Raw genomic sequence first — 24,807 nt, 5'->3', positions numbered from 1 at the left:
GTGTGTTTTTTTTTTCTCTACTGTGTCATTTCCTGTCTTGCTTCCTCTTCTACCTGGCATTTTTTTTCTTCTCCTCCACCTCTCCTTCACTCTTCTATTTCCTCCTAAATTACCTAATTTTCACCTCCTTCCTTCCTTTCCTTTTTTCAGACCTTCTTCGTGCCCTTTAAAACATCTCCTCTCCCTCTAGGCCTGGAAGTTTTGGCCCTTTTTTTTTTTTTTTTTTACCTTGTCCTCCCCCCTCCTTCCTCCCCCACCACTTCTTCTCTGCCATTTCTCCCCACCCCCTCTTTTTCTCTCCTTAGCTTCCCCCCGTCACCTCCTCTCCTCGCTTCCTTAACCCCCAACCATCTTCCTGCCTTCCCCTACCTTCTCCTCCTCCTCCTCCTTCCGTCTCCTTTTGGTGGTCCCTAACCTTCTATCTCTTCTTCTTCTCCTTCTCCGTCTCCTCCTCAGTGCCAGTCGACTCCAAAGCAGAAGAAGAGTGCTGTCAGTGCCCGGAAGAAGCAGAGGAGCCCGGCCAAGCAGCAGCAGCAGCCTCCTCCACCGCCGCCATCATCCTCATCATCGCCGCCGCCACCACCTCTGCCGCCTGTAGTCCAGGAGGAGCAGAAGAAGAAGAAGAAGGAGGAGGAGGAGGAACAGCAGCAGCAGCAACAGCAGCAGCAGCCGGCTGCCAGGCCTGGGCCGACGCCGGGGGAGGAGAAGGAGGAGGCGGAATTAGGCGAGGAAGAGCTACAGGAAGTGGCGACACAGCCCGTGAGGGTGAAGGAAGAAGAAAAGAAGGAAGAGGAGGCAGGGGAGAAGGAGAAGGAGGGCGGGAAAGACATGCCCTCTGTACAGATCAAACCAGAGCCAGAGGAGATGGAGTGCACGGTGAGGAGGGGGCAGGGCGGGGTAATTGGTTGATTGATACGAAGGGATGGGGTTGAGGAGATGATGGACGGATGGATGGATGGATGGATGGATGGATGGATGGATGGATGGATGGATGGATGGAGGAGAGTCAGGAGGGTGTGATCAGAGGTGGAGACTTTGAGTTTTAAAATGAGTCATCGATTACGATCACTCACCTGGTTCGGCTCACAGAGAATTTTTTAAATTTTATATATATATATATATTCAAACCAGAAAAATAGAAGAGCAAACAAAAGCAAATAGCTCCAGTTTAACACCAACTTCCTGTCACCTCCAGTTTTTCCGTGCGCTGATTATTTGCTCAAATTTAAGGTTTTATCTCACAAGAAAGTGAGTTAGATAACCTCACTAAATCATTTACAGTAATTATCAGGCTGCTTGACAGCCCTGGGTTGTAATAAACGAGCAATCGACACTCGACCTGCCATAAACCTGTAGTTGAGGGCGGCATGGATGCACCAATGTTTTTTTGGGGGGGGTGTGGTAAGATCCTTACGTTTGAAAGCTCACCAGGAATTTTGTCAACTTACGAGACCGGATTTCACAGCTCTGGGAAGTCGTCACTGGAGTGATCAGAGTGTCTTTTGTTGCAAAGTAAGTGTAGTGATCACTTCATGTAGTACTTGATTCAGATTCTTACAGGCTTAACCAGAACTTTGAGTCTTTAGTAAACGTGCCTGAATAAATGTTCCTGCACTGTAGAAGAAAACAAGAGCACAAGTTTACTGATCATCCAAGGATGATATCGACTGCCGATTCTCTGACGTCATTGTGGCATCCACTAATTCAGTGTCTCATCCTAACAAACACATTTGTGCAAAGTGTGTTTGCCTACGACAGCTGCATTTCATAAAAAAGGTCAACAGTGAGTTTCTGTTATCCCGTCTCATACTTTTAACGTGAAAGGCCACGGACTCAGACCTCAAAACAAATTTAAATTAAATCTCTTCTGTACCAAATTTAATGGATTTGAAAAAAAAAACAACATGGAAGAGCTCAGGGCACGAGAATATTGAAACCTGTAATCACTTCTTTTTGACATATGCTCAGCGAGAGTTAGCATGGATCTAATTATGTAAAATGACGCCGGCAGCAGGAGGAAAGACAAACGACGCAGGAGATTGATCGGAGGGGAAGGACGGAGTCAAATGGAGTTTCTGGTGCATTTGGTGGGCGGGCGCAGAATGAAGGCTAGATTAACGGAAAAACAGACCGAGAAAAGGATGGGAGTGCAACAGCAGAATTGATGTGTGTGAGTGACAAGAGGGATGAGGGCAGCTGGAGGGCAACGAGGTGACGAAGGGACGGAGGAGGCAGACAGTGGTAGCTGATTTGATGACGCATTGATGGGGGTGAGGAGGAGTTCGATGAGGAAGGTCGGGGACATATTTGGGGGATGTTTTTGTTTCTTAAATGTATTTGTGTAGTTTCTTTTGTTTAGCTCCGCCATTGCTCATGCTACATAGCCATCCATATTTTCTTTCTATTATTCTGTCAGTGGCTTATCTTAAAGTCAGAAGATTGTTAAGTAGAGGCATATTTTTAGTTTACATTGACAGGAAACTGGTTTTGTTTGTTGTGAGCCATTTTTTTTTGTACTCATTCTTCTTTGCGTGGCGTTCCCCAAGGCTCAATACTTGGTCCCCATAATTAGCATGCTTACAAACTATACAATCATCGTTATGCTGCCAAAAATCCAACTCAAGTTCTGGTTTTAGTATTTCACAAGAAGTTGAAAAAGGCTGCTAAACACTAGCTTGGAAGACAGACAAAACCTCCTGCCCACGATTGTTGAAGGATACTGGCAAACTCTCAGATTTAAGAAGCTAAAATGTAAGAATATTTGTCATTTTATACATTAATGAATATCCCGTTAGCACTCTGGGAGCTTTAGAGCTGACGCTGCAGTTCTAGGAGCGCCGAAAGTGTACAAGACCCTTCGTCTGGAGAGCAGGGATCCCAGCAGCAGTGGATAAATTAAGTGAACCGCGTGGAGGTGAAGTGATGCAGACGTGAGATTAAACAGCCTTCTCTGGATGCATGAAGATCAAGATCTGCTGACAGGATGTTTAAAGGAAAGCGAGGGAGCTGGAGAGGCAGTCGCGTCTGAAGGTGGCTGAAAACGGATTGATAAAAAGATGGAGGGGGCCATTAAATACACTCCCACGTGGTGGTGGGTGTTTACAGTTGTGCATTTGAGGCAGCAATGCTGACTTTTTATTTATGTTTTAATCCTGAGCAACTTTCAGCTGAACAAGTTCCGTGAAACAAATAGCGAGGAGGTCAGAGATCAGAGAGCCCTGCGTGAATGGGTTCAAGGAGGTGAAATGCTCCTGCTAGGCTTACCCCGCACATCGCCTGAATTCCCCCAGCGGTTTTTATTTCCCAGGATCTAATTATTTTGGTCTGACAGTTTTATAAGGAGTTAAGTTGGAGCGTGGAGTCGCTGTCTGTTTCCTTATGATTTACACCAGGGAGTTTCTCTGAGTGATCGTATCTTTCAATCTCATTTTCACACAATTATCTTTTTTTTTCCCTCTTTTCTGACACCCACATATCAGCTGGTAATCTGATCGTATTTCCATCGATTCATCTTTTGATGATTTGGATCAAAATGTTTTCTTAAACGTTAATAAGCATGTGGCAAAAAAAAAGAAAAAAAGATCCAGTATTGATTGCAGACTGCTGTTGTTAACCATGACGAAAGGTGAAGTCCGTTCCATTAAATCATCAAAAATGGATTAGGAGAAGACATTTCATTTAAGTTTTATCTTAAACTTATTAACATCTGTTTGGCAGATCAGGATTTCTAGATTCAACTTTTCTTTTCTTGCGTTGCTTTATTGTTGAACAGTTTCTGCCTTCTTGTTAATTGCCTTAAACGTCTTTGCTCATTAATGCTGTTTATCAGAGTGGTTAAATGGCCCCTGACCTTATTATTACACCACATTAGTTAGGCAGATGTTTTCCAAAAGCATCTTTCAAGAGGCCTATTCAAATTTATATTTTGAGCTGATAATCGGCACAAATTGTGATTCTTCTTTTAATTAGACGTTAACACTTTGATGGCCAGCATTGACATAAATATGCAGACTTTGCGGGATTTACTGCAATGTTGTGCTGCCTCTAAAAGTATTCATTCATTTTGAGGTTAGAAGTAAGAGTTTCTGGTATTGCGTGTCTCAAATCTTATCAGTGGATTCAACCTGTTTTGATTCCTTTACTGATTGAGCATCAATATTAAGAGTTCATCTCTACTGTTAAATTTTCCATCCACATTATGGACGCACGGATTATCGGTGACTATTCCTTTGCGTGCTATTTAAATATGATCATCGTTAATAAATACTTGTACAGTGTTTGTACACTAAGTGGCTGACCTCACATGTTGGCAGCCAGTTACAGTCACAACACCTTTGACAGTTCTTGCTGTTGCTCTTAAGCGGATAGGTGGGTCCATGTGGCCTGCTATAATCAGAGACAGGGGAGGATATACAATAACGGGCGTGAGCACTAATGATAAGTTCAGGAGTCACACGCACGCCATAGCTGCCATTATCGCAGTCGACATACCGAGAAAGTAGGGAAGGGTGTTGTCAGGCGAATGGCTGAGGTATGAGGGGAAGAAGTGTGAAAAAAAAAGGCAGAGAGGGGGAGGAGGCGGGGAAGAAACAATTTGCTGGTGAGGGGGGAGATGTGAAAACGCTGCAGATGGAGAGAGGAGAGGCAGTGTGAGTGAAGGTGGAGGTGGAGAGGGAGTGGATGGTCAGATAAGGACAGGCTGCACTGCAGCATTACCACTGCCGTCCATTTTGTTCTTGTCCGCGTTCAATATTTTTTTGTTTTCTATAATCTTGACTTGCACAGGGACGAAGAGATGCTCCCTTTATTTGAAAGTAGGAAAGCCAACTATTTTAATGAACTGCAGGACAGGTAGAAGGATGTTTTCTGTCCTCATGAGATATCAGTCGAAAAATGTTGATTCCAGGCGTGATTTTTTGGGGAGATTGGTGCAACCAAAACTAAAACATCCAAAGCGTGTTTTATATTTTGACTCTCTGGTATACACCCAGTATATAACCATAGGTTTAATCCCATATATGTACCCATGTCTGGGAATATTTTACATATATTCATCTGCTTGAACAATAGATTTTTAACCATCCATCACATCCTGGTGCATCAGAGAAGCTAGTTCTTGCACCACTAGAAATCGTTAAGAAGGCTTTCAGGGTCAAAACGAAGTATATTTTAGCTCATGTCATACTCATCTTCATTTCAAAGTTGAAGTTATTGAAGATGTTTTAGTCAGAAGTTGTAAATCTTCACAATGGACCTCCTGGAATGACAGGAGGTGACAGGAGGAGTCTTCAATCAGATCTGACTCGGAAAAATGTTTCTGTGTCATTTTAAAGACCTGTCTGGGGTTACATGTCAAACTGTCTGTGACGATCATTTGTAGAAACCGAGGGAGGGTTTTCAGATCTCCACTCAGCTCTATGAACCCACCCAATGGCCCGTAACCATTATCGTTTTTTGGCTGAAATGTCCATTGATATGCCAAGTTACGGGACATATTCCTCAAAATCCCCCCAATCCTTAGTTATTCATGCCACATAGTTCAGGCTAACATTTGCATATATGATGGTATGTAACAACGTGAGATAGGCAGGACCAGCTCCATTAGCAGGGAGTGGTAACGTTTGGGAGCAGAGATAAGAGGGAAGTCGCATGCAGAGCAGGAAACCGGCTGTTTTTCATTCTCAGCTCTCACTCAAACCTTAGAGTCCGTAAGTTGCAGAGAAAAATCAGCTGTGTCCCTACAGACGTAACTTTTTTAATTTGGCGACATCATGTGGAAATTGTGCTCCCAAATGGCCCAAAGGGCAAACTGGACTCGGATGTTTTGGTAATGCTGTGTGTTCCCAGGTTGGCTACATTGCAGTTACATGTGGTTTAAGATTGGGCGAAGACATTTGTTGCTATGCCTCAAAGAAAGGAGTACACAGTTGTGCAAAAGTGTTAAAAGTGAACTTTATTGCTTTATTGTGTGTGTGTGTGTGTGTGGATGAACAGATCCTTAGCAGAGACTTAAAATATCTGTCAACACATACAAGTTCTTTTCTAAGCACGACCAGCAGTGTGTGTGTGATGGCTTCATTATCATTTCTGGTCGACTGCTGACACAACACAAGCTTTGTTTTTATGTGCTAGTTACAAAAGAAATGGTTCTAGGATGCAAGGAAGCGACTGTCTAATAGTTGTTCATGTGGTGTTCCCCAAGGCTCAATGCTCGGACCCCTTATAATTAACGTGGTTGCAAACGACACAGTCACAGCTGTTCTTTTAGAATCTAACACATTTTCTAGCTAGTATTTCATTAAAAAAATTAGAATGATGTTTAACAATAGCCAGGAAGCAGCTTCCACGGTCACATTTTTCATGTGGAGGAAAGTAGGTCAAACGGCACGTTAGCAGACTCTTTAGTAAGACAAAGTTCACATTCATATATAGAATTTCTATTGGAAAAATATAAGCCAGAGACAACAAAGACATTGCAAGATGTGCAGCTGAAGGTTTTTTGAAATGCAGTTATTGAATTTTATTACTGCTTATTAGTGCCTGTACAGGAAGTGTAACATGAAGGTGAAGCATTGGGTGTGTAAACACAGACATTCCAATGAACAAGTGCAGCTGGAACTGTACAGTTTCTTGAAGACATTTTTGTGTTTGCTCATCCTTTAGTGAAAGTGCTTCAAGTTACTCTAGTCCAATTGTTTTTTTTTATTTTTTATTATTTATTCTATGACAGGCTTCTTCAGTTAGCGGCCCTCGGGTCACCAACCCCCAAGTGGCCCAGGCTTATTGTCCAGCTCACCTGAACTGAACTGAACTGAACTGAAGTATGCGGAGGGCAATTTCTTTTTGCAGCATTTCAGAAATTCCTATAGTGTTTCTGACCATGAATGTAGCCTCCGCGTTGTGTTGACGCTCGGCTAGCGGTGCTGATGCAGGAGTAACGCTACCAGGTCTGAACTTGTCCATTTCAACCCTGAAACGTAGAAGAAACAGAAAAACGTAGATTTAGCCCTGTCTGGACTGACAAATATTTATTTTACCATCAAGTTCATCAAATGCTTCATCAAGTTCATCAATGTGCGTTGGGTTGCGGGTACTAAAAGATTTTTTATTCGGTTAAAGTTCAGATATGACCAGAAACAAATATTATTGCTACAACTGTGCACATTTTGTTTTTATGAAGTTTTGAGATATGTCTGTTTGACCAAAAGTATTGTTTGCAGAATGACCTGGATGAGTGAGAACCTTAGAGAAGAAGATGGACAGTACTGTACTAATTGTGATGTCGATGATGTCAAAGATGATCGAATGTGCGTTTGTCAGAAAACGCACAGAATTACATTCACATGAGGCTGTGAGGGAGGGGGGAGGGGGTTCTGGTAGGGCCCTGTGTGCTGTATATGTGTGTGTGTTGTGGTGTGGTTTGGGTTAGTGAAGGGTGGGGGCTGGGTGGAGTAGTATTGCGTAAGGAATCATTAAGCCGAGGTTGTGTTTGTGTGTGTGAGCGCGCACTGACCACACCTCTGCAGCTACCCCTAACCGGGGGGGGGGGGTTAGAGTTTCCTGTCCAAAGATAAAGTCTCCAGGAAGCAGATCCTCCTGGTATTCACTCCCCTGGGAGCCTAAAACATCCGACTAGGGGTTACGAGTCTGGGACCCTCATTATATATACATACATTACATTACATACAACTGATATCGCTTTTATTCCAACTCATCCGTGTGACTATAAACAAACAGTGACTCGATTGTACCAGCTTCAGACCCTTTGCATCAACAGGATGTGATTCGTTTCCAAATAACACGGTCTGGATTCTTTGCATGGACGTGACTCCAGAGGACAATATGAACATAAAATCAAGGATAAAGTGCAAGTATTTAAAAAATGTGACTTGAACTGGAAGGCACATAAACTAATACATCAGAAAGAGATGATGTCACTCCGTGAGAGTCTGTGAGACCGACCCAAGACAGTAGTTTGCCCATGAAGTTTAACGATGGCCGCCATCCATCTGTGTTCATGTATGGCTCCAACGTCGTCCATTCGGGGTTGAGTTTAAAGAGACTGAAGCTAATGGTTTTCTTTGCTGCATTCGTGATGTTTTCGTGCGTTTACTGGCTGTAGGAAACCAACAGATCAGCTGTTTAGTGAGTTCACCTGCATTTTGCAATTACTTTTTCTATAATGTTGCTGATGAATGTTGAATGGTCAGACAACTTTTCACCCAATAGGTCCGCTGAACACTTCTCTGCTGAACTTTCGCAGCTCTTTGCGACTCTCAAAACACAACTTCCATCTGGCTCCGTTTAAGCAGGACTCGGACATTGTTTAGTTGAAGTTTAGTTTTGAAGAGTGAAATATGCTTACCAACCGAGCTCTCAGGCACATTCATGACATTGCATGTGACAGACCAGAGTACAAAAAGAAATGCCAGATCTAGTTTGCTGACAATGGGGGGAAAATAATAAATCATTTTCAGTCAGTTTGCCTGTGTTACTTGATGGGACGTTGGACTGCGTTTCATTGGCTGCTTGTCTGTGGGACCAATGTAACAGTAGTTTCTTGTCAAGATGTTTTGAACTTGTGCAACTTCGTGACTGTTCTCAGTCACAAAACCCATCTGCCTCCATTTAAGCAACGCTCAAACATTGTTTTGAAGCGACTGAAGTTGAGATGCCTGCTAACCGGGCTTTCTGGCACATTCGTGACGCACCAGAATACAAAAAGAACCCCAGTTTGCTGCACCTGGTGCCTTTTACCGAGTTTACCTGCCTTTGCGCGGAGTAGTAAATTACACATGGGAAAGCACTGTGATTGAATTTAATCGATGGATGTTGGTTGATCGGATGGAAGTTTCCCCATATCCTGCAGGCGATCCATGTAATACGTGTTCCATTCTTTGCTGACTCCCTCTCAATCCGCGAGAAGTTTTGCGAAGCACGCATCTCGTTGCCATCACATCAACAGATTAATTTCATCTCCATTAATTCAGTTGAGCTTGAAGCAGCTCAAGTCGCGTCCACCACCAACCGTGATTTCTGGTGCATTTCGGATGTGACACACTGGAAGAAACAGAAAGAGAAAAACCCAAGGAGCCGTGCATCATTTTGAGCTTTTGTAGCTGCGTGTACAGTAGTAATTTGGGCGCAGATGGCTCAGGCTCAGTCGTGTCCCTTCGTTTATTTTTGGTTCTTTCTTGGCCTTTGTTCGTGTGGAGGTGAAGCCTTGCTCAAGAGCAGTTTGGCAGCAGGTTGCTGCAATTCGAGAAGCGATAAGGGGACAAAGGAATGGCCGGGACAAAGGAAGAGAAAAAGGGAGCTGATTAAACAGGATAGCTGGTCGATAGGAGTCAAGAAGTGTTTGTTAGTTTGACGGAACGAGGTCAGAGGTCGCTCGGCCGCCCTCGTTACGGCGTCCAGCGAAAGTTTGGAGGGAAACTCCTTCTTTCTACCTCTAATCTCCATCTTCCTGAATAGACATTTTTAATCTCTAGTCTCTCTCTCTTTCTTTTTTCTTTTCCCCCACCTGTCGTTCTTCTCTCTCTCTCCTCATTTTCAAACTCTCACACTTGACTTTCTCCTCTTCCTCCCATCCTCTCTCTCTCTCTCACTCTCTTTCTCTTTCTCTTTCTCTTTCTGCTCTCTCTCTCTCTCACACTCCCTCGCCCTAATAGGATATGTCGAGGGAGGCTCTGCTTCCGCTCGCCCCGTCACCATGGCAACCGCGGCTCTGGCGGGAGTTGCCGAAAAGACTCTGTAGCCTGACCCCCTCCTCCCTCCTCTTCCTCTTCCTCCTCCTCCTCCTCGTCCTCGTCCTCCTCCTCCTCCACCTTTCCAAACCAGTGTCTCCCTCTCTAACACACACTGGATACCTGCCAGCACTGCACAGTGAATGGCTGTAATCTCTCATATACACACACATACGCATGCACACACACACACGCACAAAAAAAAAAACACAATGAGGCCCTCTGTGCATGTGTGTGTCTGTGTGTGTCACTGATGTATGCACATAAACAAGTCGGTTGTCCTCCGGCAAACCGGAGCGCTTACGCTCAAAGGGACGCCACACACTCAACGCACACACTCTGTGTGTGTGTGTGTGTGTGTGAGCATGAGAGGTTAGAGGTGTGTTTACTGTGCTTTTTGCCAGCAGGGGTTTGCGACCATGACTTAGTTAGTAGTCACCATGTGTGTGTGTATATATATATATATGTTGGTGCATTCAGTCCATTGAAAGGACAACACCATCACAGTGTCTTTGGATGCGGAGACAACGGGGGTGAGCAGGGAGAGATGTTGCGAGGGGGGAATTGCGGTGCAGATATTGGACGAGTGCAGCTCTCTCCTGGTGCAGGATGATGATGTCATTGTTGGCAGCCCCTCTTCCTACAGAGCAGAGCTTCCAGGAAGTTAAAAAAAACAAAACAAAAAAAAAAAACGGCATTTCAGACCGGGACAGGAAGCAGTCCTTTTCATCTTCAATTCCAAAGAAATGATATTTGTTGAGCTGCGACACAGAGCTGAGCTATTAGTTCCAACTCAACGACTTCAAGCCATATGAGAAAAACTGATATCTGGGATGTGATAGTCCAGTAAGTCAATAAACACTCTCAGTGACTACGCAACCCGCGTTAATATTAACAATTCCGAACTGTGAACACGTTGTGCAATAGATTTATTATGGACTTTGGTTTGTGTTGTGCATGGGATTGGTTTGGAAGAGATTTTTTAAACACCGCTTTGATGGAACGGCACTGATGCCCCGCAGAAAAAAAAAAAGAAAAAAAGATTGCCCAATATTTTCCAATTTGATCTCAAGCCGGATGGACCAGTGACACAACCTAACTTACCAAGTTGATGTCTGGTGGTGGTTGGAGAGGCCGTTGGTGCGAATTGCCAGCCACGTATCCATCAGTCTGCCCCAGGGCAGCTGTGACTAGTTCACCACCACCACCAGGGTGTGACTGTGTGATCGAATGAATAATGCATTCAATTGTAGCGCTTTAAGCATCTAAAAATGGAAAAGCACTCAATAAAACCAATGCATCATCATTATTATTATTAGAACTTCTGAATCTATTTGTGGCAGTGCAGAGACGTACGTTGTGACGACATTTACATTTAGTGAACTATCCTTTTACAAAGCCTTTTATGAACATTTTTAAGAAAGTGTAATTCTGGTGCGTCTGTTTTGTTCTGGGTCTGGGCTTCGTGTCACGTCCACAACTCTGACTAAACAGCACAACTCTTAGTGGACGCATTAGGAGTGGGTGGCAATTTTATCACAGCTTATTACACTTAAGGTCTTCTGAGTAATTTTTAGTGGGCCGTATGTTTGAGACCCCTGCTCTAGAGGATAAGTGGTTACAAACAACGGGTGAACGGGATGGGAGCTTGCAGCCTCATTGTAGCATGTGCACAATAACAGTAAAGGCTCCTTATTCTCATTCTTCTCCTAAAACACGGGGTTGTGAGCAGGACACAAACAACGCACCCATGGTGTATGCAAAATACACCATGCGCATGGATTATGCGCCAATCAGGCATAACATTATGGCCTAATATTGTTGCCTTCTGAGGGTGTCCTGTGGCGTCTGGTAACAGGGTGTTGTTTGTGGAGGTTTTTGAGGGGAGGAGCCTCTGTGGACCATCCCACAGATACTTGATCAGCTTGGGATTTAGTGAATTTGGAGGCCAGGGTTTACTGCCATCGAGGAGTGTCATTGCTGTGGGCTGGAGGTGCCTGGTCTGGTCTAGACGGGTGCCACATGTGTAACATCCACATGACTGAATGCCTGATCCTAAGGTTTCCCGCCGGGGCATTGAATTATTTTTATTTTCTTCTCCTGTCAGGGGTCACAACGTTCGTTCGTATGAAAGTAGAGAGCAGAGGGCGGCCGGATGAAAACTTAATATCTGTCTGGAAAATTCCTTGAATTAGTTTAGCTTCCACCTTATTTATTTATTTATTTTTTTTTGTTGCCATTGTTGTGGCTGCACAGGATGTCTGAGGTAGCCGTCGTGTGCAGGAGACTGTGTAATTAAAAGCAAACACAATGGAGGCTTCGCCTGGCCCGGCCTCATTAACGTCTCTTCTCTGCGCGTTCACCATGCTTCTTCTTTTCCTTGGAACGTGCTGGTACGAACGGCCGTCTGATGTCAGAAGAGGTGATCGCTCCGGGTGGAGGAGGAAGATGACCCGTGATCTTTTCTTTTTTTTTTTTTTTTTTTTTTTAAATGTGAGCACATTTTCACAGTGAGTTTGGATTTTACTCAAATCGAAAACGAATTCACCAGCTTCCAACACAAACAGACTGTTTCCCAGAGTTAAGCCGAGATGCCAGGGTTAATGTTGCTGGTGTTGAAAGTTTCACTGTCAGGATGGCCGAGTCGAGAATGTCGCAGAGAGGGTTTCCATGAATAAAAAGTGATGATTTTCAAATAATGGAAGGGTCAATAGACCCAGAATGAGTTTTGGTTTCTGCTCGAGTGAACAGTCTGGGTTGCGTTTCTCCACCCTCCACAGTCAGCGGGCTGAACATTAGATTAAATCGCTCGGCTGAAAGGCATTATGTTCGGACGTTCGAATTATTATTATTTTTTGTTCGCCCGCCTTTAGTGTGTGACATTACATCCGAAGAGGAAGGAGAGGATTGTAATGCTTTGTTAGTGTCCTGAAAAGAGGGCACGCTTGGACTGCTGACTTTGAAGAGGCGTTCTGCAGCAGTTCCAGCAGGCGTCGTTGAAACGTGAGGCGTCTGCTGAGGACTCGCGCCCTTAAGTGAGGCTCTCTATCTCCACCTACACACTCGGCGAAGTGTATTCTACAGCTGGGCGCAACAAGTTAAGGCACATTCCTGCAGAGTAAAAGTGAGGCAGGAATTTGTGAGTGGGCAAAACATTAACCATTAAAGCAGGTTAGGGGAAAATGGGTACACAGAGGGAAAAAGTCGAGCTTTACGCCAATCAGGCATAACATTATGACCACCACTGACAGGAGAAGTATATAACGTTAACCGTCTTGTGACAATCCAATGTTCTACTGAGAAATCTTAGGACCAGGTGTTCATTCATGTGGATGTTACCCACCCAGACCAGACCAGGAGCCCAGACTGCATAGCAATGACACTCCTTGATGTCATCCCCAGCAGGATGACACAGAAACACCAACGAAAAAAAAAAACAGGAAGAACAGCAGAAGGTGTTGACCTTGCCTCCAAGTTCACCAGATCCCGAACTGATCAAGTATCTGTGAGATGATCCACAGACGCCCCTCCCCTAAATCCATACGACCACCAACAACATTCTGTCTCCAGACACCTTCAGAAGGTCCGTTCTCCGATGAGTCATAACCGTCTTAGAGGCTCAATGGAGACAATATTACATAATATTAGTAAGGTGGTCATAATGTAATGCCTGATTGGTGTAAACAGCTTTAAACCTGTTTAAACATGTCCGAGAACATTTTTCTACTCTGATGTAGTTCGTCCATCCCTGTTTCGTGAATCTCAGAAACGCCTCCGGGGAATTTCTTCAGCTTTGGCACAAATGTTCGCAGTTTTTTTGGCAATGGCTCAAGAATTCGTACGCTAATTATAACAAGATTTCCCACAAATGTCCTGCCCAGTTTGTCTCCCTGGTTCCAACCGGGACCAGGGGTATCCATTTACCCTCGACGTCCCAGAACAAATTCTTCCAGATTTGCTGACGTTGAGCTGCCCATGATTTCCGTTTCCATGTGATGAAGGTCTTTATCGGCCTTTGGCAAAAGTTACTCATATTAGCCAGAACTTCATTTTATCTCCATGACACAGTCGACTCCCGCACAGACATGGATGTAAACTGCAAGCTAATCAGTTCCTAGTTCAGCAACTGGATCTCATTTGTGTATTTTCTTGACCAAGCAAACTTGTCCCAAAATGGGGAAGCATAGCAAGCACTTTCTGATCTAATACGTCACGCTTTGTGTTCTGGTTACAATGTCTGCCTGTGCGTTTTCACACATGTATGTGCACACTTCTTCTTCTGAGTGCATGCATCTAAAGCTTCACATTATCACACATATGAATTGTAAAGCTCATTGAACACTAATGATCCTCCTGACTGACACTTTATTGAAATCACCTGTGCACCAGAAAGGTCTGCTAATTATGCCTAACACGCACAGTCGTCACATTAATCATAAGGCCGACACACATGCCATTCATTGCTACAGATGCTTAATTAGACGCTGAGCTCCTTAACTGGTTTTCTCTATTCAAAAGCACGCGTTTGCCACAGGTGGCTTGATTCGCCAGCGCTTGACTTTAAGGGCTGAAGTGTGTCATATCTGACACCATGGGAGCGTTTCTGAAGGTGGATTGTTGTTGTTTTTTTTTTTACGTCTTTAATTGGCGGGAGTTGCGTTCATGCGCGCTGAGACGCTGCGCTCTAATTAAACTCGAGCAGAGTTTTTTTTTTGCTGTAAGGTTAGAGACAGGCCAATCTCGATGTGGGCATTTGAGACGGACGAGTTACTAAGCGCCCAGGAAACCAACACCGGCAACTCCTATTAGGTAACATTATGCTGAGAGAGTGGGAGCTGTGCAGGGATCAGGCTGCTAACAGGTGGTTGAACCATAGACAGAGAGAAACCGAGGAGAGCAGCCTCACCCCTCTTAGCAGGGGTGAGTGCTGTTGGGTTGGGTGGGTCAGGCTTCGAGGGGTGGAGCTGCCTCTGTGTGTGTGTGTGTGTGTGTTCTGGGCGGGGCCGTGTGTTTGTCTGTGGTTAATTTCTCACCCAGCTGTTGTTTTTGCTCGCTCGTCTTTCATTGTGTTGTCCTGATCTGCTCTGCGGCAGCACACACACAGAGAGCATCTGACGTCCGCACACATGTATGTGCCACAAGGGGAAAAAAACAACAACATTCAGCTTCCACTGCATCCTCGTCTTCTTGCATCCTCCATAGTGTCTCACCTCTAGATATATTGATTTTCCCTGGTGTAAAACAACAACAGCCTTTCAAACCTCAATGGAATTAGTTGGCCTGCATTAAAATAAAAAATAAAAACCTTTTCTATGAGGACAGAGCTTAAAAATGAAGAACGGCAAATTACTGGAAAGAAAAATGTGTTGACGCTTTGGACTCCAGAGCACAGGTGCTGATTTTCTTTTTGAGAGCCATCTCTCCTTTCCTTCCTCTCAGAGAGGCAGATTTGTTTTATTGTTATTAATGGCTTATTCCACAATTAAGTGAGCTTTAAGGAAATTAAGACCAACGAAGCCGTATTTTGTGACTGGCTTCAGTTTAAAAGGATGTTTTTCATTTGTGCACCCATATTTCCAACTGACTGCCCACTGAAAATCTGTACAGTGCAGTAGGGGTGGGTATTGGCAAGGACTTTACGATACGATACGTATCACGATACTTGAGACACGATATGATACATTATTGCGATATTATGATATTTTGCAATATATTGCAATATTCTACATAGTTCACTGAGAAATTTTAAATGCAGCTTTAAATACACGTTGTATGTTCATAAAATGACAGTGATAATTAATTGGACAAATTGAGTGAAAACAAACAATATTAATTCAAATTATCCATTTCCAATTTATTGGCAGAAAAAGTGGTGGTGGAGGTGTGGAAGTCGCTCACGATCAGCCCAAAACATGACCTTTTCTTTTTCTTTCAAAATCAATATTATATCAGAAGAAAAAATATTGAGATATATTCCCATATCGATATTTTTCCCCACCCCTACAATGTAGCGCACAAACCCCTCGTGGGTGCTCCCAACACCTGACATCTGCAAGTTATGTGGACAATGGAGCAGCCCGTCAGTAGTTGGGGTCGCATGACTTCGGATTTTTTAAAGTCGACTGTTGTGTGATGAAAGTGCTACACACTGTGAGCTGCGGATATGTAAAGCCTGTATTAAAACAGGCAGCAACACAGCACCATCAGTAGCGTTTAATAGAAGTTAACTGTCTACTGTCCGGGTGATTTGTACCGTTCCTCTGCTAGTGTTGGTGGATGCCTTTTCAGATGCATTGCAGTAGTACAATTGTTGCATTTTCGTACTGACGTGTCACGGTGGTGTGGGCTTCATCTTTAGATTCCACACACTTGATGAACTGCTGCTAGTATGCTGACCCACCGGGTCCTCACCTGTCTTCTAGGAGGCGTCCACGTTGTGATGAGTGACCAGTCAACATGATGCTTCAAGCGTCATGGCACAGCAGTAAAGTGGACAAACTGAGTAGTCGACTAGTCAGCAGGGGCATGTTCAGTGTCACATGTTGACTCCACGCTAAAGTCACACGGTGACGCAGTGACCTTGGCTCAGGTTCGTTCCTTCTGCCATGATCAAACTGTGAGAAAAGAGGAAGGAAAAGCTGAAAGCGGCATCTTTCTCTCGCTCTCGTGAGGTTATAAATACCCCAGTCATGCTCACTGATATTTTCATACATCACGCACACTTTAGTGTGGCGTAAATCGTCTTCCGTGGACGCGCGAGTTCACCGAGGGCCAGGCATAAATCACTAATTTCTGTGTCTGTATGAAGTGCGTTCGACTTGATGAAAGTCCGCTGGACGCGTTACGTCTCTCTTCCTGCCAGGCTTCCTCGACGCCGCAGTCACAGCTGCTACCCGCTTTCGTTCAAGTTCACATGAATTAATTGCAAGGCGAAGACTGGGTGACCCATTTTATGATGGAGCAGTTGAACTGAGAAGTGCGAGGTGCAGGGGGAGGGGGTATAGAGGGGGGATATGCCGAGGCTTTTCATTTTCTCATTTAGCGTGTTACATTCAGAACAGTTTTGTTTTCAGACGCGTTTACTTGTCTGACTCACGACTCCCGACCGATGCAAATCGTCTTTACTTCACCGGGAGTGAAACATTTGTGAAGTTCCTTTTTATCTTTTTTTTTCTTTTGACTGCACACTAGAAAGCTTTTTCTAGATAGTTATTTACTGATATTTACATATTTCTGCAGTTGTCGCACCTGTAATATAATATCTTTGGAGTAATCGCCTTTTAGATTCCTCTATATACCTCTGTATTTGCATTTTGGGGTTAGGGTTATAATTTGTGGGTTCATTTTCACACTTTGCCGTAGCCTGGTTTAAGCTTGCCACCGTTATATGTTCTGTGCTGGCAATACAACTGTTTTGTTTTTTTTTTTCAGTGTGCAAGCTCATTTAGTCGTTTGTGCAGGTGTGGGCAATTCAGATATGTCAAAGTCACACTTATGGAAATGTCTCTTTAAATAAAAGCTAATCTCAACTTTGTCCTTTAAAGCCCCTTTTAACTGGACTAAATTATGAAGACCCATCGGTATGCCCTGAAAAAATCTGCGTCTCTGTGTCCGTACAAAGCTGCAAGACGTTTTTTTTTTTTCACCCATTGGGTTTTGAGCTTCGCTACGTCCTCATTTCGAAGCTAATCACACTGTCCTCACAGAAAGGGTTCCTCTCTGTTTTTTTTTTCCCCTGTCCTCCATCTCATTCCCTCTCAGATCACAGAGCTCGCAGGAGTCCAGAGAGAGGGTTTTTCTTTTCTGTCGGTCCTTTCAGCCTCTTCTTTCGGGTCGAGGGGGGGGGGAATTTTCGCACAGAGTGGTGGGTTTAATTTAAGCAGCCGTGAAGAGGGGAAGATAGGACGAGAGGACGAGTGGGTAGAAACGGGAGCTGGCGATGGGGGGGATGAGAGGAGAGGGTGTGGTTGGCGTGCGGAGCGAGGGAGTGTGGAGAGGGAGAGGCAGGCGGGGGTGGGGGGGGGGAGAGAAAGGTGAACGAGGTGTGGTCATGATGGAGGGAGAAAAGAGGTAGAGAGAGGTGGTGGTGGAGGGGGTGATGGAAAGGAAAGATGATCGGACTGGGAGGGAAAGGGAAGGGAGTTGGTGGTGGGTGGGGAACGAGTGGAAAACATGGAGTCAGCTGATGGCTCCCAGTTTCCATGGCAACGCTAGGCTTTTCCCACCCACTCCCTTTTTTTCTCCCTCTCTATTTCTCTTCCTTTCTGGTCTCTTCTTTGCCTCACCCACACCCTCACTTCTTTCACACTTCATTTTATTTTCATTTTTTTTAGATTTAGGTCTCACTGTAATCATGTTACACCCTGTTCCCTCTTCTTCTCTGATCTCTATTTCTCTTCTCTTTTTGACCTTCCTCATCTTCTCGCCTTTCTTTTCCTGTTTGCCTATTGAATTCCTCCCCACTTCAGCAAAGTACGGTGCAGCTTTCCTTTCCTTTCCTTTCCTTTCCTTTCCTTTCCTTTCCTTTCCTTTCCTTTCCTTTCCTTTCCTTGGCAATTAGCAACTTGTAATTCAGTATAACATGTAAAACCACCGTTCTACAGCTTTAACATTCTGCAGCAAGTCGCTCGCGTCCGTGTCCTCGTCCACCATCACACAGCCCAGCCTGCAGCTGAACTGTGTGACCCGATAAAAGGGCGTGCAGCAAAGCCTCCACCCTCTCCTCCTCACCCACAGCCAAACTACGCTCAGATGAACTGGACGGAGGCCAATTCCTGGACTGGAGGCTCACTGCTGCCGCCTCCCTCCCTCCCTCCCTCCATCGCTCCTCTCTTAGTCAGTACCAGCCTCTCTCTATACCCATGTAGCCCTTCTGTCTCCCTCACTCTCTCCTCCACCTCCCCCACAGCGTGCCACACAGCAGCCATTGTTTCCTGTGCTCTCGAAGCTGCATGGCAGCTGAGCCCTGGGTGGCTGGAGAGGCGAAGGGGTGCGGCGTTCCTCCGAGGAGGCCAGAGGGAACTGGGGCGTAATGCGAAAAAGCCTGATGCAGGTTGTGTGGAAGTATTTATCTTGGATGGAGCACTTCCTCAACGAAAAAAAAAAAAAATGAACCAGACACTGCCGGTTCGCACTGATTGAAAAATGGAGGTTTACGCTGTGATTCGGGTTAGGGAAGTGGTTTTCATCAATGCAAATTCAACAGAGAATAGGCCCTTTGGACGTTTAAAGAGTGTATTTGCTTTGCGTGATACGTTTCAGTTTGAATTATCCTTTTTTTCTATTTTATTTTTATATTAGTAATGGAACTACAATACTCATGAGTGCCAGCATAGTTTCTTATGGAAAATGACACTTGGGGTCAAAACAAAGAAAAAACTCAAAATGCTTCCTTGTTGTGATTGATCTGATTTCTCTGACTGTGTTTGCGGCGCATGCAACAAAAGAATGCACTTAGTGAGCAAAGTGAGCAATCTTTCAGTTCACATTCTTTATTACAGTTTTTATATACTCAGTTTTATTTAAAGACCATGAAGCTGTGGATTCATCCAAGCGAGCCAGCGGGAAGAAATTTAACAGTTCCCACCTTAGTATATATGAATGTACAGTAGGGGTGGGCATTGGCAAGGACTTCACGATACGATACGTATCACGATACTTGAGTCACGATATGATACATTATTGTGATATTATGATATTGCAATATATTGCAATATTCTACATAGTTCACTGAGAAATTTTAAATGCAGCTTAAAATACACAGTGTGATGTATATGTGTACATCAGTGATAATTCTTTGGACAAACTGAATCAAAAAACAATATTAATCTAAACAATCCATTTCCCAATTTATTGCACTTGTACAGAAAAAGTGGTGCTGGTGACTTTTTCTTTTAAAATCAATATTAGGACAAAATTAAGTTAAAATCGATATTGTATCAGAAGAAAAAGTATCGCAATATATTGCCATATTGATATTTTTTCTCACCCCTTCTGTACAGTGTGCAGTAATGGCATCTATTGCCTATTGCCGATAACAGTCGGTATCTGTGCACCGCAGACCGTTTAAAACCCTTAATGTCTGTGTCCCCTCCTCGGCTCAGCCTCACAACACAGAACAAACCCTAATGAAATTATTTCTGTAACAGTGGATTGTTTATCTCCTGCTGTCTTTTTAAACGATCAGACCAGCGTGTATCCTTGTTGCTTGGCATGCCGTGTAAACTGCGATTACACAAATCTAATTAATACACCAGTTTGCTTTGTGAATGGAAACTTGATCACGTAAAAAAAAAACAAGAGTTTGACCACCATGTCTAATCATCTCGTGTATTTTTCTTATTCTTCTCTGGTTCTCTCTAGCAGGCAGATGTAGGTGATGACAGCTCACAGCCAACAAACCTGAAGGTGAAGACAGAGTGCAAGACGGAGCCCGCTTCACCTCAGCCGACTCCCGCCGAAGACCAGACTGAACCAGTCGACCTGTCGCTCAACAAACCCCGCACGGCTTCTACGACGAGCACCGTGGTCAACCCTGCGCCCAGCACCGTTGTGACCCAGCCCAGCCTGTCCGCCACACCGGTCCCCTCCACCGTACAGTCGATAGGCTCCATGGTAACCACAAACACCCACCGGCTGCATTTTTATTGTCAAACCCACGAGTACTGGACGCAATATGGCAACAGCAACCAATCACAACTCTCGTCCCCCCCCCCCCTTCTCTCCAGGTCCTCTCTCCGGGCTCCATCTTAGCCACACAGGGCGCCGGGGGCCAGCAGATCCTCCACGTCATCCACACAATCCCCTCGGTCAGCATGCCCAGCAAGGTCGGACAGTTGCAGACCATCCCTGTGGTGGTGCAGTCGCTGCCTGTTGTCTACACCACCATGCCTACTGACGGCGTCGCCACGGCGGCCATTACCGTGCCGCTTATAGGCAGCGACGGGCGCTCGGAAGGATCCGGTGAGTGTCACGTTGAAGAAAGTAACACAGTACACGTTGGGACTACTGTCACCCAGCCAGTTTAGAAGATCTTAAGCTACGTTTATTCTTTTGCAACCACCCTAAGCCACAGATTAGAGAACTTTGTAGAACTTCCCTAAAAATGTCTGCGTCAGTGCAGACCACAACAGCTGGACTTGGTCCAAATAGATTTAATGAACCACGTCTCTCAGTGGCCGGATAAGCACAAAACGGTTTTCCCTCCTCCGACTCCTAAACACCGTCTGACATCTTCTCTATCTTGGGTAGTGTTTTAGAAAACTAACCCAACAGAACAACCTGACCCTTCACCCAGTTGGCATTGCCTCTGCTCTCATCACTTTATTACTTGCTGCATGTGCTTGCTGCTGATTGGGTGACGTCACTGAAAAACTTTCGACACGTAGTCAGACAATTATGTATGTTATGCAAAGTGAGTTTTGGGACAAACACAAAAGACACAGAGCATGACAGTTTTACTACTGTCCCCATTTAAACTACCGTGACTACCAGGAGTACTACGATCCTACCATTGAAGGCTTAGTGGCGTCATATTCTCGTCTGATTGTTTTGTTTTGACTAATTTAAACCGTTGCGCCAAATTAAAAACTTTGAGGTTTCGAGGAGTTTTAAGTCACAGTGAAACAGCAAGTCAGAACGTCTCTCATGCGTCATGTTGAAACAGGACGTTGAGGTGGTTAAACAGCAAATTTGGCAAAGTGAGGGACGCTAAGCAGTTGATAGCCTGGTTAGATTGCCAGATCTGTTTGCTCCCGTGCCATTCTGTCTGTCTTTGAATGACACGCCCATCATTATTCTTCAGTGGCTCTGTCGCAATGGCTCACTAAGGAGGGGGATTCCCGGTCCCCAAGGAGTACGCTTCATCTCCCTGTGGAGATGGTGAGTGTTTGTGGTTGGTGGTATCTTGACGTCTATCATCGTCATGGGAAGCATCCATACGCGCCGCATGATTGATAGGTCCACTTGTGAAAAGAAATGTTGCACATGTTCGTAACGTCTTGGGACATCTCTTAAACAGGATCATGCAGGGCGCTTTTTCCTGATGACAGATTTACAGAGGACTACTCAGTAACTATTCATCTGGCGTTTTGAAACTTGGACAGGGTTATGCACTTGGACAAGTTCTCTCCATCACTGTGCTGTAATCAGTTTTGTGTAAACAGTTACCAGCAGCAAGCTGTAAATCTTCACAGCAGACGCCCACTGAAAGCCACCATTTGTCCAGCTGTCGTCACATCAGCCTCGACCACTTCAGGTGATGAGGCTGGTTTACGCCGAACAATGGCGAACGGAGAGGTTAAAGTAGGTGCGATCCATCCCAGGGTAAATACGGGAAGGGGGGGGGGGGGCTTGGTATTTGCTCAGGCGAGTTGGAAAAAAAGGCCAACACAACTTTGACAAATTGCAGGGAAGCCTCTCAGTGAAGTCAGTGAAGTTTGTGAGAGTCCGCGGCTGAGAAACCGGCCTGAAGATGCCCACAAAAACCTCAGCAGTCTGTGACGTTCATGACAGGAGTTTTCAACTTCCTGGTAACGAGTAGAACGTGATGGATTTAGGTATGTATATATAGAGTTCCTGGGACTTTGCTAATACTTTTCTTGTTGCTCGATAAGAAAAATGACATGTATCTGGTATTTGTCACATAAATATACAGGTGTTGATGTCATTATGCTCACCTGTGCAAATGTGATGCACAGTGACAGTAGGTGATCTATTTAAATATACTGCTGCTGTACTGAAGTGTGCACATAGGTAGATAGAAATAGAAGAACATGAACCTCAGCAATCGTCCAATTCTCTATCAAAACTGCCTTTCCGTCTGTAACTGATAGCTTTGCCTGTTCACAATTAGGACTCCCCCAGGGGAATAATGTGCTGTCAAAACGTTGTATTTATGTTGTATTACATCACATTAAGGAAATATTGATAATATCTAACTGCCATAACTAGTTTCAGTAGCTGTAAATGTGAAACAGGAGTCTCTTGGGGGCTTGAGAGTAACTTTACATCCTGGACTTCCGTACCAACACTTCTCAACACTCATGATAAGTTGCTTTTAAAGTCCATATGCACTATAATGTCCCATATGACAGAGGAATTTTTGGATATTTTGGTGTTTGGGACTTTCCTGGAAGTGATTTAAAAATACTGATGATTCATCCTGCACTAGGGGGCATGTACTAAGTTCAGGCTCACAGATGAAGCGCTTTCTCCAGTGTCGTCTGCGAAGGTTTTTAGTCATCCGGGTTATAGTATACCCAAAATACAAGCTGAAACAATGGCAACTGTACCTGTAGAGTTTCTTGAAGTTTCTGACGTACATCACCCTCAGATGTTGAAACAACTTCAAGCAAAAGTGCAAGTGTAGCTCCCTTCGTCTCAGCTTTCTCAAATGTTCATCTCCCACCCTGCTCCAGCGCCTCTCCTGCTTAATGACGCCTGGGACGAGCACGACTGACCAACCAAAGCAGACTTTTTGGTCTTTTCGGGTCAGCCTCCTTAGCTGCGCTGTTTCATGGAAACTTTGACTTGATGTTTATAGTTTTACGAGTTTCTGCTCTGGTTTTTCTGGGTTTGTGTTGGACGTGACCACATGATCAGGTTCATCGATTTAACAAACGGAAGAGAGCGGGTATTCAGAAAGGTTTTAAAGAAGCCAAATTAATGTGAGCCACTTGATTACAGCTAGAAGCGGCTGGATATGTCCCCCCACTAAAGGGACACTTTGGTGATATGACTGTTATTCATTATCATTTTCTATGTTTGGTCAACCAGAGTTTTTCTTTTTTAAAAACTATATGATCTCTCAGAATAGTTTGGAAGACTCAACCTCTTTAAAAGTGCCTTCAAACATTGCATTCACAAAGGAGCTCTGTTATACAGCATCTTACTTTTAACACAATTGTTTATTGAGTTTGCCTTCAAGGATCATTCAAGCATCCCCTTAACTAGTGTGATCCACGGTCATCAATCTATCGAGTCAGAGCAGGTGGGTGGGTGCTGAAGGTTGCCTGCGAAGGAGCTCTCTGTTCTCAATAATGAAAGTCTGTTTTCTGTGTACGTTTCACGGCCTGGCAGGGCTGTGCAGCTCTGAAAAGACCAAAAAAAAAATAAAGTAAAGTAAAATAAGATGTGAGGCTCGACGTGGGAAGTGACTGAAGGAGAAAGCGAGAGGCGAAGATGGGAACATAGATATTTTATTGCTTCCACCCTGTACCTGCAAAGCGAACAAGCAGGAGGTGGTTGATGTTCGCTTGTTGATGGCTCTGTGCGTCGTGTGGGAGGAAAGGCAGAGAGGAGGCTCGGAAAGGTAGACGCAGGGAGAGGAAGGGAGCAAGAAAGAAAGGGGTGGAAGTGGGGGCTGGAGGTATGCTGCAAGGAGGTGAGGAAGGATGGAGGAGGAGAGGCTGCAGGGGTCGAGAGGAGAGGAGACTGGCCGTTTTGCCTTTGAAAGAGGAAGGCCGATATGGTGGAAGGGTGGGGGGGGGGGCCGGCTTAATTGTCTCCAGAGACAAAAGAGCACCACTTCTTTTGGTGTGTGGCCCTCCCCACACGGCTCGCATACACACAAATACACTCCACCCAAATTCCTTGCGTCACCCTTCCACCAGCACTCCACCCCTTCTTGCTGTCTCACTCCAGGCTGGGTGGACTTTGAGCTGTATGGTTGCTACATTCCTGCAGAGAGAGGAGGAGGGGGAGCGCTTCGGTTTCAGTTTGCTTTAGGTTTTCAGGCCAATCTAATCGTGCAAAGTGCAGCAAAAACTGAATCAGAGTTGCTCTAATATGGATACACAACCACAGTGAAGACGCGTCCCCATTGTATGTGTGCTGCACTTTAAACATCTAAATGAATCCCATCGGCTGACATGGAGATGTGCTGAGAAAGCAACCAAAAAACGCAGCCAAGATCTCAAACGCATCACCACAACGTAAAAAAAAAACAAATATCCCCCTTCCCACGTGCGAGTTTTAAACAGCTTGCCGAACCCCGCGGACGACCAGCGGCGCCTCCCGATGGCCTCGAGAGATTTTCACCTAATTGCTAATTAGCATTGTC

At 44.8% G+C, this 24,807-nt stretch overlaps 1 protein-coding gene across 2 annotated transcripts in view; it reads left to right on the top strand.

The window, feature by feature from the left end:
* klf8 (Kruppel-like factor 8) overlaps positions 1-24,807 on the top strand; it is a 70,600-nt gene that overhangs the window by 35,279 nt on the left and 10,514 nt on the right. Inside the window, exons 2-4 of one of the 2 annotated variants that reach the window (XM_047607556.1) lie at positions 457-876; positions 20,112-20,360; positions 20,474-20,708. In XM_047607556.1, coding sequence (XP_047463512.1) covers positions 457-876; positions 20,112-20,360; positions 20,474-20,708 — 904 coding nt within the window. Of the gene's footprint in view, positions 1-456; positions 877-20,108; positions 20,361-20,473; positions 20,709-24,807 lie in introns of both variants that reach the window. The other variant, XM_047607555.1, reaches the window with a different exon arrangement.

The sequence above is a fragment of the Mugil cephalus genome, chromosome 15, assembly GCF_022458985.1.
Source record: "Mugil cephalus isolate CIBA_MC_2020 chromosome 15, CIBA_Mcephalus_1.1, whole genome shotgun sequence".
Taxonomy (NCBI): domain Eukaryota; kingdom Metazoa; phylum Chordata; class Actinopteri; order Mugiliformes; family Mugilidae; genus Mugil; species Mugil cephalus.
The sequence above is the reverse complement of the archived record's forward strand: the minus strand, read 5'-3'. Positions and strand labels throughout refer to the sequence as shown.